Source organism: Macrobrachium nipponense, chromosome 23, assembly GCF_015104395.2.
Source record: "Macrobrachium nipponense isolate FS-2020 chromosome 23, ASM1510439v2, whole genome shotgun sequence".
In the NCBI taxonomy this organism is placed as follows: Eukaryota; Metazoa; Arthropoda; class Malacostraca; order Decapoda; family Palaemonidae; genus Macrobrachium; species Macrobrachium nipponense.
The window spans coordinates 30,402,994-30,417,151 of NC_061090.1; the positions used below are offsets into that span (position 1 = coordinate 30,402,994).

Here is a 14,158-nt window from a genome sequence, read left to right on the forward strand (position 1 = left end):
CACGGTAATCAAATGGCAATTATGTAATTAAGTTCTCATCTGATGCAGACAGTATGAAAATGACCATTATTCTTCTAATGGCATAAGAGTGGCTGCAATTAATATAATGGTTATTTAATCATTGTGGAAAAAGGCTCATTTTCGTGGGAAAATTCAGCCTGCCTTTGGCTTCTAGCTGCAACCCCATTCGTTATTTTTACTGTACCTCCTTTCATATTCTCTTTCTCCCATCCCACTTTCCTTAACCCTCTCCTAACAATTGATTCATAGGGCAATTGCAAAAAGTATTATTCCTCCTGTTACTCCTTTCAAGCTTTTACTGTCAACTTCCATTTCAGCGCTGCTGAACGAATTCACAGGTCGCAGTGTTTGGCCTCTGACCTACATTTTCTACATTCAATCCAATTACAAGGCTTTCAGTACCGAAACGAAGACAGAACGAATGCTAAACTCCCCTCCCCCACCCACCACCACCACTCGGAATCACCTTCCCCCCCCCCCACCATCGGAATCAACCTTCCCCCCCCCCACCACATCGGAATCAACCTTCCCCCCCCCACCACATCGGAATCAACCTTCCCCCCCACACCCCCCCCACACGGAATCAACCTTCCCCCCCCACACACATCGGATCAACCTTCCCCCCCCCACCCCCACCACCATCCGGAATCAACCTCCCCCCCACAAATCGAAATCAACTTCCCCCCCTTCCCACCACCACCACTGGAATCAAACCCCCTCCACCACCCCACACATCGGGAATCAACCTCCCCCCCCCCCAACCCATCGGAATCAAAACTTCCCCCTCCCACCACCACCACTTGGAATCAAACCCCCTCCCCACCACCCCACACGAATCAACCTCCCCTCCACCACCACCACTACATCGGAATCAACCTCCCCCACCATCACATCGGAATTCCCCCCCCCACCACCACATCGGAATCCAAACCCCCCCACCCCCGCCCCCCCCCCCCCCCCCCCCCCCCCCCCCCCCACCCACCACATTGGAATCATAATTATCTCGACGTTTCCGTCACAGATAGAAAGGCATCAGTCAGCTCCGAGATGGTTAAGCCCAGTGAATGCATCGGGATCTGATGATGAGGCTGAGACGCAGAGATACGGCCATATAAGTGCAGAGGATTAGGGGGAGACTGATCGAGGTCATTATCGAATATATCAATCAGTCTCAAACAGGGCTGGAGCTGTGTGATCTGAGGCGGAGAGAGAGAAGGGGGGGGGGGGCAGTCAGGTGTCTTCGTGATTTAATGATGCAATTATCATTTTCTTGTTTTCGGTTTTGGCGACGTTGCGTAATCCTGCCCTTAAATGAATTCGTTTTACTCGGCAGATGAAATCCTGAATTCGATTTGGAGAGGTTTTAAACGTCAGCACATGAAACAAGAAGACTTCATTTGTGCCTGGACTGATGAATGAAATCGGGAACGCCAGATCATTGGTGCGTGAGGAAGTCTACCTTTGCAGTGGCTAATCACTCTGAGAACTTTTGAAATAGTTCCCAAACGTTACTATGTAACAGCTGCTCACTTTTACACAGTTCTACATTTTTAATTTAATTTACGATACGTATCTTTCATGGTCGTGACTGTAGTCACTGTACTGCATCTAAATAATAAAGAAAACTACTTTACAGTTCAGATATTAGTCCCTTGACGGCTTGAAGATCCTTGGCTTCATGTAAACAAAAACAAATGAGCTATTCAGAGAACATTCACCCAAACAGCAAAGTGAACCTCATGTCAAGGGGCGAGGGGTTTTAATGGTACACATTTTGACATCATTTTGAAGGTGAGCTATCAATCGTTAATTCTATGTATTCGATGTGCTTTGATAACGATGATTCTGTTGTTGCGAAGATGATTATCTGGACTATATTTTTGTTGACGAGAAAAGAAGCCTAGTAGGTTATGCCTGCAGATAATTGATTTGCATTTATATACCAAGCTTTCGAGATTGTTCAACGGTCATTACTAAGGGAAAAATGTGTAACATTTTGATATTCTCGTGGGACTTTCTGTTCAGTGTTTCAAAAGTGAGTGTCGAAGACTCGAGTGGAACCTTTTGCTCGAGAGAATCCGTTGATGGAACCTGTCATGCCTAACTTGTCATTCAGGAATTCGGAATACTACAACAGTGACGGAGTTCATTACAAATTAAATGGTAATGTAATGTAGTGTTGGTAATGGATTACCGTTCGATAGAAGTTATTACTGTCTTGGTGTAACTGGAACTTTTCAGTAGCATAATCTTTTTCCCTTACTGCCCTGTGTTCAGAATTCTTTGCCAAGGAGAAAACTTCCATTTTATTTGCACCAAAAATTAAATGAGCTTTCTCATTACTGGGAAAAATTGGCTTTATGATACCAGTTCCAAAAGAGCTCTCACCCAGTCTTAATCAGTTGAGAGAGTATCATAACCTAACCTAATTAACGAGGTAGTACAACTGCCCAAATGACGTGATGGCCAAGTACAAGGATTACCCAATCTGTCGAAATAGTCACATGGAGAGACTTTTGCAAAATTTCACATAGGTGATAGATAGGCTTGCTTTGACATTCATAACAGGTGCATCAACTATGACGTGTTTTACAGGGTACCCTTATATATCTAAACTGTCATAAAGGTGCCAATAGCAGACATTTTACTGGGGCTGTGTACCTCTAGCAACCTAGCACGAAGGTAACCCCGACCAAAAAAATAATTATATTTATAATCTGTCACTATGTTGAACTGACAAAAAGGTACTCTGTAATTTACATGCCTGTCCCTGAGTAAACAAAACTTGTAATAGGAGCTGTAGTTATCTGCATTGCCCCAGACACTGGATTATTTACATATGCAATCTTCTACAAGTATATTGACACCCCACTTGGCACAGGAGTATTGTCATTAAATATGTAACTAAATTGTCTCTTGGGCTAGGAACCCAATAGAACAAAATTGTCAAGTTAGGTTAGGTTAGGTCCTGGATGTATGTTTTGACGGTGATCTCGTGCATGGTACTAGCTCAGCATTTCATAGCCTAGCCTATTTCATGAATTTAACCAATACACCTGCACAATTTTTCTCTAATTTGTATCATGTGATGGTGTATTTGAAACTAGATTGGTCACAGAATGTAAATGCTACAGTTCCTGGTCAGGCCATTGTTATATCAAAATGAAATTGTAACAAGTAAATTACTGGTTTTACATTTTTGTCGTGTGACAAAGGTGTTATTACAAAACGTTGTTGCAAATGAGGCTTGAAATGAATGACATTCATCAAAGTTGGTTTACTTTAATGGAACATAGCATTAGCATTTTATCTAATCAGACATGACCATTTAATGCATTTTATTTAGTCAGACATGACCATTTAATGCGTTTTATTTAGTCAGACATGGCCATTTAATGCATTTTATTTAACCAGACATGACCATTTAATGCATTTTATTTAATCAGACATGACCTTTAATTTGTATTTTATGTATTCATGACCATTTAATGCATTTTATTTAATCAGACATGACCATTTAATGCATTTCATTTAGTCAGACATGACCATTTAATGCATTTCATTTAGTCAGACATGACCATTTAATGCATTCTATTTAGTCAGACATGACCATTTAAAAATTAATGTCTGTACTAACAAGGCATGAATATGATTCAGTAAAAAGTGGCTCTTACCGTGTTACTTTTTGGTGAATATTTTCTTCTTCAATTTATATACTAAATTTAACTTGGTAAGCTTCATTATTAAACATGTCCATTTTCTGCTTACCAAAGCAAAGAAATTCTAGTGTGAATTATTTCAAACTGAAGGGTGATTTCATCATTATTTCCTTTTCCCCAGCTTCAGGATGGATCCCATGTTTTTATGCGAGTCCTGTGGAGGCTACATGGGCGATGAGAACAGGCAACCAAGAGTTCTGTATTGTGGCCATTCCTTCTGTACATACTGCGTCACAGACTTCTTCGAAGGCGACACACTGCAATGCTTTAAATGTGGTTTTAAACACCATGATAAAAGCCCTAGTAGAATACCTGTGAATCACATCCTTCTGAAAATGATCAGATCCAAAGAAATGCCTAATGAGAGAGGAGCTGTGGGTCGAGTGAATATGCCCCAGGGTAATATACAAGAGACATATCAAAGTCACCCTAAACCGTGGAGTTCATACCCGGGACGGAAAAATACTCGCACGCAGAGGATCTTTGGAGAACCAGCGCGACATGCTGGAAAATGTGTCAAGCATAACCTGTACTGCACACTTTGGTGTAGTCAATGCAAGGAATGGATATGCCAAGACTGCAGATTAGTCACCCATCAGCCAATGTCATGCAAGGTCCTTACCTTCACTGAGGCACTCAAGGAGATTAAACTAGCAGAGAATTACAGCATCAAGAGGACGGTAGAGTTATTTCAAAGGTCACGTTGTGATTTATCGTGAGAAGCTCGGCTATCTAAGAGATATGAACGAAAAGCACAGGAGCTTGATCAAGGATCTGCAGACGCTCCTGGGAGAGCACAGAAAGTTAGAGAGGGTAGTTGAGAAACGTGAATTAACCATCCAGGAGAGTATTGCCACTGGATTTTCAATGCTTTTGATGTTGATGGATTCCCAAAGTCATCTTCTGGAGGCAAAGGGTCTAGGAGAGGTTTTACTCTCGCGTCAGAGTGCTCAGGGGTGCCAGAGTGCAATCTTGGGGTGGTACGAACCGAAGCTTTTGGATGATACGGAAGAGATTACCATTTCAGAAGGGGTAAGGCTGTGTGTTCTATGCATTTTAAAACTGAAAAGTGTTCAGAGGTGAATTGCAGTGTTGGGAGTTTTCCACATGACTACTTGATATTGTATTTCATACTTACAGTACCTGCACTGCATTATTGCTGATTTAAAGAAAAATGTAACAATCTGTATTACACTATTTTGGATTTATACTAATTCCAGGTTTGGATTTGTTCCTGTCAAATTTGTATTAATGCTATTGTTTTGGACGGAAAGATTAACTTCCCCATAATGTCCAGAAAATGGGATATTTATGAAAAATTCAATGTTTTCAGTTTCAGAAGGGAACTATGGCTGCAGTGACCGTCCTGAGACATTCTATGGGACTTTCATTCAATCAGAGAGTGTCAGACGAAGCCAGCGATTTCACCTCTTTCACAGGAAATGTAAGTATGGTATTAATATACAACCGATGTTCTCGACATACCAAGCAGGTGTTGAGTGGGGTGCCAATACTGCAAACTATAGATGCTGTACTTCAAACTTAGTTTTTAAGTGCTATGGCTTTCTAATTCCATAGGCAACTTGAAATATAAAAAGAACAGGACTATTGACCAAGCACACCTAACTTCCTAATGAAGGGTGAAGGAAATGATTCCACCAAGACATCAACATATTTCTAAAATAAGAAATCTACTTTTCAGGACCAAGAGGAGTTGGTGATGTGTGTCAAGCACATGATGGAGAGCCCTTATTGGAAGGCAATTCTTGAGAAGACGGCAAGTGATGACACATCTGATGGCAATTCAGTGCACCGTTTGGCACAAGGAACTCGGAGGATTGACACCAGGTTATATGATTTTGACGGTAGGATTTATTATAGCGCTCGGAGCAGGTTCAGCAGAAGCCGCAACGTGTACGTTGAAAAGTTAGTCGATATATCCACAGGAAGTACAGAAAGCTCTGATGTGTGGTATCACAAGTATAGGAAACCTGGAGTATTAGCAGAGAGTGGAAGAGTGTCTGCAGAACCGTTTAGCTCATCGCTATTAGATGAAATTGTCGATGATTGTTATTACCAGCTAAGAAGCGAGATCTCCAAATATGCATCAGGTGCTGGAGGGGAGTGTCTAGAAGGTCTGACTGGAAAATTTAAAGACCCTAAGCAACAGGGGGCTTTTCCCAAACATATGATACCCCTCACTCCAACAAAAGAAAGGAATGAACTCCAATTGGGCCTCACAAGAACTGAAACTGAAAGAGATGCTATTAGGAATCCTAAAGAATCTTCCATAAAACCGTTAAAAGCAGAGGGAAGAGATATTTCCAAGAAAGAAACCGAGAGTAGGAGCATGCCAGCAACAGTAGGTTGTGCGATGGAGGGCAGAGACCTGTTTAGTTTGGCAACACATTCAGAGGGTACTAAGACTGACAATACAGCTTATACAACGTATCTGAGGCCCGTAACTGAAACCTTTAATACAAGAACCCGAACCACCAAGGCTGTAACGCTTTACCCAGAATGGGAAAGGGGTCCTGTTGCCAATGCAAGTACCGATGACCATTTCAAACCCCTCTTATATTTATACACAAAAGATGGCCCCGTAAGCGGTAGTGTAGGAGCTGCAGTTTGGACAGAACAACAGGATCATTTCCGTGGGAATGAATCCTTTGGAAAGTCTGATAAAGGAGCTTGTGGAGAGGAACAGGACACACAAAATGACAAAGCAAGAAAGGATGAGGCAAGTGAGGACACTGCTACGTTTCTAAAAAAATGAATTATGGGAAGTTGTAACTGCAGCTGAAGATGGACAAGACGGACATGAAAAATGATCAGCTGGATATCAGAAAGAAGAAACTTGCAAAAATGGTGGAATGAAGGTTGCAATGCATCTGGTTAGAAAAACTGCAAAAATAATGAAAAATGGCTAATCAAACTTTTAACAGGTAGCAAATTAATACAGTAGCAAGTATAAACTTTGTTAGACAAAATTCATGTGCTGTTATTATTAATGTTCGCAATAAGTCACGTTTTATGTTGCATACAGATAGCCTTAGCTGTTATCTGAGGATAGACTATGGACTATACAAAACTTGTACCTACCAATGGAATATTTTAGTAGCTTTATTTTTACATGCTGTGCTTTAACTGCATGCACTTGGTTGTCATTCACATGTATTTTAACAACAGTGCACTACCAATAGTATTTTATTTATACCATGATAATTGTTGCATGGAAAACTGACGTTTTGATGGTGAGAATCCACTTGGCTCCAATATCAAAAAGAGCACTAGGTCTCTAAAGACATGATGGCCTTCCATCACATAAATAATACAACAGAGTTAGTGTAATCCAGAAATATTGTTTTTGTTTCGTATTAACCTGTTATTTGTTCGGTAACAGAACAGGAGAGTTGTCACGCAGATCAAGAAGACAGCCCAGCAGGGACATATCCTGAACTAACCTATCATTTAACCTAAGCATAACCTCGGGTTTCTTACCCTAAGATGAACTGAAAACCTCATTTCATTGGCTGCCTGCGTCTTTTACGTGATAATTACCAGATGCCACCATCTTCCAGTATTTTGTCTAGAAAATAATTACTAGACGTCACCATCTTCCAGTATTTTGTCGAAAATAATTACTAGATGTCACCATCTGCAATATTTTGTCTACAAAATAATTACCAGATGTCACCATCTTCCAGTGTTTTCCTTCACTGACTAACATTTTCCCTCCCTAACGCTTCACATCAGTAATCACCGACATTGGTAACATATAAATCTTATTTACGAGATGAAATTCGTTAACAAAACTTTGTTTGTCCAAAAGGAATCCTTTGTTAAAACTGACGTTTTTGACACTGTCACAACCTAAGAAAACATAAATGACTTCATGCTGGTATTCATCTAAGGTTAGCTTTTCAGTTTTCAAACCTCGATACTTTTACTACAATTTATCTTAAATACCAGATTGTTATTCAGCGCTCTGTTTTGGTTATTGAAAAGTTAGCCTGAAGATTGTTCACCTCCTATCATCCTTGGATAACTATCTCCGTAGGGGAGTAGCGCCATCAGTGCACCTCATGTGATGCACTGTATGTATTACTTAAGGTTCTTTGCATATTCCCTTCGATTCCTTTCCAAACTGATTTCGAGGACGATCCATAGACGGTTAAAGGTCCTCTCCTGTGCACATATTGGTCCACTGGCTACGAGTCTCTCCACACTTAGAGTTAGTCAACTTGAGGAGAACAAGGTGTGATCCGACCTCCAGCTTACTCGGAGCGCTTGCTTAAAAACTGCCGTCAAATAGAACGTTGTTTCAGCAATGAAAATAAAATAAATACACTGTTTTATTAAAAATAATTTTTCTATACAGTTTAACATGCACATTATTTATGATATTTTCATTATAATCAAAATAAATCATAAATATCTTATTTATTACATTATCATTATAATAAATCATAAAACACCTTTTTCAGACCTTTGTCGACTTTCCTACCCCCGCCCCCCACAACAACAACAACAACAACAACATAGTAGTAGTTTGTAGGCATCATCCCCGAACAAGCGAAAATCTGGAGTCGCTATCCAGAAAGGAGATTGACTGATTGAATGTGAGTTATCTGGCGTCCCAACCACCAGTCACTGACGCCGATCCCGAAAGGAGAAAGAATGGCTTTCGCCGGAGCCAAGGTCTTGGGCCAGAGATTCTGGAGTGTACACATGACGTCACTGCAGAAAGTGCTTGTTAGCTTCATTACCCTCGATACACTTGCATTACCTTCTTAAAACTATCAAGCAGAGCAGCAAGGAACGACAAAAAAGAACAAGCATGACCTTTTGACTTTCTCTCTCTCTCTCTCTCTCTCTCTCTCTCTCTCTCTCTCTCTCTCTCTCTCTCTCTCTCAGGAGTGTTCGAAGCAGCTCAGACAAGTCCATCTCAGAGCTCGCGGGCTGGCTGGCTGGCACCGAAAGAAATGAGATTTCCTGAAATGTCTAAACGAAGAGACTCCGGATTCATTTTCCTCCTTTTGTTCAGCAGTGTGCTATTTCGTATTTGTTGCATTCTCTCGGGACGACGCTTCGTCTTCTTCTTCTTCTGCTTTTATGATGTTCATGAGAAATGGGATCTCCCGGAGTTTTCATTAAGAGCGTGAATGATGAAAGGCTAAAAATGTGCATGTGTTATTTGCAAGAAAAAGACTGCAGGGAATTTCCATGAGAGGTCATATTTTAGAACGATATAGCGTTCATTGTATATATATTATATATACATTATATATAGTATATATATGCATATGTAAATAAATTCTCCGGTTAAAACAGGATACGTCTCAAGTATAAAAGGCCCATTATAACACTCTGGTTAACATGGGCCTTTTATACCTATACCATATATATATATATATATATATATATATATATATATATATATATATATATATATATATATATATATATATATATATATATATATAATATATATATAATATAATTATATACACTTATATCCGTACCATGAAAATTAATCGAAAACAATTATTCGAAACATTTATTCGAAAAACAGCTATTCGAATGGAAAGTTGTTCGAAAGGACAATTATACGAAATGATAAGTATTCGAAATGTTGTTTGAACCTTACTCTAATAAGCAATTGTTCAAATAGGCAAATAACTGTTTGAATGTTTGTTTGAACGTTATCCGATTTTCTTAGTTCAAATGTTTGTTTGAACGTTGTCCGATTTTCTTAGTGGTAATAAACGTCGTGAAGGACATCAAGCACCAAGGACTTCATTTCTTCGGAATACTGCAGCCCTTCAGTGATGGCCGAATACATTTCAAGTGAAAAAGGCAAGCCTATGCTTAAAATCGATGGTTTCCTATTCGTGAAAGACAAGCAAGTTGGTAACAAGATATATTGGAAGTGCAATAAGTTCGCATCGTATTGCAAAAGCCGAACAATTACCAATGATGGTGAAGTGATTAAAGTTCCTCGTGAACATAACCATTCCGGTGATGCTGTCAATACAGAAGTGCGCAGTTTTATGAACAAAGTGAAAAGTGATGCGAAAGAAAGCCGTGATTCTCCTCAGTATGTCATCGCAATTAAGTGAAAGTGCCGCGCAAGCTTTACCACAAATAAGCTCTATAAAAAGAACTATTCACAACGTAAGACAAAAAAGAAAGAGCAGGCCTAGCTAATCCAATTCATAGACGCGAAATTGTTTTAACAACTGACCAAACTAAAACTCATAAAGGGGAGCAGTTTTTGCTAAATGATTCCGGCCATTACGATGATAGAATGCTTATATTTGCAACTCAGAATAATTTGAATCTACTTGAGAAGAGTGCAAATTTACAAGTGGACGGAACATTTAAAACTGTACCTCAGTTATTTGAACAATTATATAATGTACACGCTGTGAAGAATAATTACACCATTCCTGTGGTCTACGCCTTACTTCCAGATAAAAGGGCTTAAACTTATAGAAGATTATTTGCTCAAATTAATTCCAAATTTACAAGTTTCAACCATAACTTCAGACTTTGAACTTGCAGCTATAACTGCCGTTAAAGAAGAATTCAGCACAGCTTCTCATTATGGATGCCTTTTCCACTTAGGCAAGTGCTTGTATCGAAAGATATGTGATTGTGGTCCGAAAGTGAGATACGATACAGATTCCGAATTTGCTTTAAAAATTCGAATGCTGTTAGCCCTAGCCTTTGTCCCCGTTGACAAAGTTACTGAATCATTTGAAGCTTTACTAGATTCAGATATATATCCTCAAGATGTAAATCCTATTTTATATTATTTTGAAGATTCATGGATTGGTCGTCCTTCAAGACGTCATCGACGTAGTCCTATGTTTGAAATAAGTATGTGGTCTTGTTTTGAGAGAGTCAATACTGATTTGCCTAGGACTAACAACGCACTTGAAGGATGGCACAGAGCTTTTTTACAGCAAATGTCATCTCATCATCCAACAATATGGAAGTTCCTAGACGCTTTAAAAAGAGAGCAGGGTTTACAAGAAATTCACATTGCAAAAGTAAGAGCAGGAAGCACAAATATGAAGAGTTCCAAGAAATATCGTGACTTGAATGAAAGGATAAAAAAGTTAGTGGCAACCTTTGAAGAGTACTCAGTATTAGAGTATTTGCGCGCTGTAGCGCATAACTTGCATCTATAAGTAAATCTGTTTTATCATGAATCTATTTTAATAGTTTTAGTAATAACATTCATACTTAAAAGATTTCATCCTTTTTGGTATTTTTACACATTTGTTTCAATAAAGAATTTTACATTTCGAATAATTACCATTTCGTATAATTGTCCTTTCGAATAACTCTCTTTCGAACAATTTTCCATTCGAATAATTGTTTTTCGAATAACTGTTTTCGAATAATTGTTTTCGATTAATGTTCACATAATCCATATATCATATATAATATATACATATTATATATACAATATAAAGACAGCTACCCACGGAAACATCCTCACAACTTTGACCAAACAAGCAAGATAAGAGGCAGCAAAAACAATAAAGGACATCACTTTTAAACTTATTTCTGGATTACGCTTCTCCTTCTGCATCCATCTTTAATGGAAAGTTATCATGTCTATATAGGAGTGGTCTTTTTGAGGTTAGAGCCAAGTGGATTCTAACCATCAAAATGTCAGTTTTCCAAGCAACAATTATCATGGTACATAAAAAAAAGATGCTAGAGCGCCTCTGTGGCGTGATCGCTTTAGTCTTGGCCTGCCACCTCGGTGGCCGCGAGTTCAATGCTCGGCCATTCCATTGAGGGGTCAGAGATTTGTATTTCTGGTGACAGAAGTTCACTCTCGACGTGGTTCGGAAGTCACGTAAAGCCGTTGGTCCCGTTGCTGAATAACCACGATACCAGTTAAGGCTGTCCGTATGCAATATAAAATGTGACTTAATACAAACAATATTAATAACAGCATCTCGTGAAGTTTCGTTTGTTTTGTTTGTTTGTATGGTGTTTTTACGTTGCATGGAACCAGTGGTCATTCAAAAACGGGACCAACGGCTTTACGTGACTTCCGAACTACGTCGAGAGTGAACGTCTATCACCAGAAATACACATCTCTCACCCCTCAAAGGAATGGCCGAGAGTCGAACTCGCGACCACCGAGGTGGTAGGCCAAGACCAAACCGGTCATGCCACTGAGGCGCTTCTCGTGAAGTTCCAGTTCCTGTGAGTCCCAGTTGGAATTAATTCCTTTCTCTTGTTACCCATTTTTTCCTTAACAATAAATAACCGTTGAACAGTCTCGAAAAGATAGATGGCATCTCAATGCAAATCAAGAATCTGCAGGCATATGCTACTATAGTAGATTCACATCAACCGTGCATCTGCTGTCTAAGCCCGTCCCTTACGACGCTCCTGATTGGATGTTGATAAGCCAATCACAGGGCTGGAAACTCTCCTCAGTCTCTCTCGAGAGTTCACATAGGCAGGATGTATGTTCCACTTCTGATGAGGGATACGTCTTTCAAAAGTATCCCTCAGGAGAGGTGGAACATACATCCTGCCTATGTGATCTCTCGAGAGAGATAGAGTTTCCAGTCCTGTGATTGGCTTATCAACAGCTAATCAGGAGCGTCGTAAGGGACGGGCCTAGACATCAAATGCAAGGTTGATGTGAATCTACTATAGGCTTACACCTAGGAATACTCTTCTTTTCTCGCCAACCAAAATATGAAGTCCAGAGAATCATCTTAGCAACAACAGAATCATGTTACCATAGCACATCGAATACACAGTATTCACGATTACTAACTCACCTTCAAGATGATGTCAAAATCTATACCATTAAAAGCACCCGCCCCTTGACATGAGGTCCAATTTGCTGATTGGGCGAATTTTCTTTAAATAGCTCATTTCTTTTTGTTTACATGAAGCCTAGGATCTTCAAGCCATCAAGGGAAGAATATCTGAATTGTAAAATGGTTTTCTTAATTATTTTGATGAAGTACAGTCTTAACCATGAAAGATACATATCGCAGACTTCACGTCAAAAAATATCAATGTGTAAAAAATGAATAGCTATCATATAGTTATTACATATTATGCGCAATCTCATGAGTTTTTAAATGAATTTCTCTCTCGTTGCTGTAATTCTCATGCTGTAATTAAAAATTTGGGGGCTCGCAGGAACGAAATTTACACGGGAAAATTAGAAATTTCAGCTAATGTTACTGCTCTATACTGCTACACGGATATTTATGTCTGGGCTAATGGTATTATCCCGTAAAACATTGCTTCCTAGAAATTATGTTCTCAATTTTGGAATCGTGTAGCTGCAACTGACTGTAGTTGTCAAGCCGGCGTCACAAGTCCCATGGTTATTAATGCCGAGTGTCAGTGCAAAAATAAAATTAAAAAAATAAAAAAAAAAATAAAAATAAAAAGTGTCCTGAATTAGCCAGCAACTTATCTGAATAAAGGGGATCTATTCATCTAAGCCCTTCCCAACATAGTTTCAGAAGGGGATCTATTTATCTAAGCCCTTCCCAACATAGTTTCAGAATGGGATCTATTTATCTTAGCCCTTCCCAGCATATTGTCAGAATGAGTGAAAGTCGATTTTTTTATCAGCATATCTTTCTAACCATTATTTTCAATCATGCTAAAACATTCTTTCAAGTTTCCACTACCCATCAGTCTATCAGTACCTTATGAGACTCTGCCCCTTCATCCATTTGAAAGCACCTTCCTTCCGCCAGTTTCTTCATCGGTGCATTATACCAATACATTATCACACCTCTCTCTCTCTCTCTCTCTCTCTCTCTCTCTCTCTCTCTCTCTCTCTCTCTCTCTCTCTCTCCTGGAAAATCCTTTCTAGCCGTGCAATCTGGCTTCCCTCTCCATTTGCTTTATTGAGCGTTGCTGGAGTATGACTCCTCCACCCCATTAGGAAATGGAGGTCTGCCGCTTCTGCTGCTGCTGCTGCTGCCATGATTAATTCCTCTGAGTGCCCTATACTGGTGCCTATGGGCAGGGCGAAAAAAAAGGGGGGGAAGGGTTAGGGGATTCCGAAAAAGCGGCAGTTTTCTGCGGAGGTATACATGCAGGAGAGCAGCAGCAGCAGGAGCAGCAGCAGCAGCAGCAGCAGCACAGCAGAAGAAGAAGAAAAAGAAGAAGAAGAAGAAGGGATGACAGAAGACCTATACGAAGGTTGATTTGCTTTGCGTATCAGCTGGCATTGTTTCTTTACATATGTATTGAAAACGGCAGTGAACGGAAAGGTATTCATAAAGGTGAACAGGTAAAACGAGGACAAATAACCTCAAGAATTTAATCCTTTTTCAAAATACAAAAAAAATAAAATCAAAATCAAAGTAAAATAAAAACATTTGTTCCGGTAGGGTATGACT

General features: G+C 39.6%; 1 protein-coding gene across 1 annotated transcript; it reads left to right on the forward strand.

Moving 5' to 3' along the window:
- The first annotated feature begins 1,656 nt into the window (after window positions 1-1,656).
- Window positions 1,657-6,940, forward strand: LOC135199982 (uncharacterized). The gene is made up of 4 exons (XM_064228173.1): window positions 1,657-1,812; window positions 3,862-4,772; window positions 5,074-5,184; window positions 5,443-6,940. The coding sequence occupies exons 2-4, from the start codon at window positions 4,482-4,484 to the stop codon at window positions 6,514-6,516; spliced, it is 1,476 nt and encodes a 491-aa protein (XP_064084243.1). The 5' UTR covers window positions 1,657-1,812; window positions 3,862-4,481; the 3' UTR covers window positions 6,517-6,940.
- Window positions 6,941-14,158: the final 7,218 nt, after the last annotated feature.

What these genes read in the sequence shown, in the direction of transcription:
- LOC135199982 (XM_064228173.1), top strand. Translation starts at nt 4,482, where the DNA reads ATGAACGAAAAGCACAGGAGCTTGATCAAGGATCTGCAGACGCTCCTG. An exon ending in AGATTACCATTTCAGAAGGG is followed by an intron (nt 4,773 to 5,073) that starts GTAAGGCTGTGT and finishes CAATGTTTTCAG; the next exon opens with TTTCAGAAGGGAACTATGGC. An exon ending in TCACCTCTTTCACAGGAAAT is followed by an intron (nt 5,185 to 5,442) that starts GTAAGTATGGTA and finishes TCTACTTTTCAG; the next exon opens with GACCAAGAGGAGTTGGTGAT.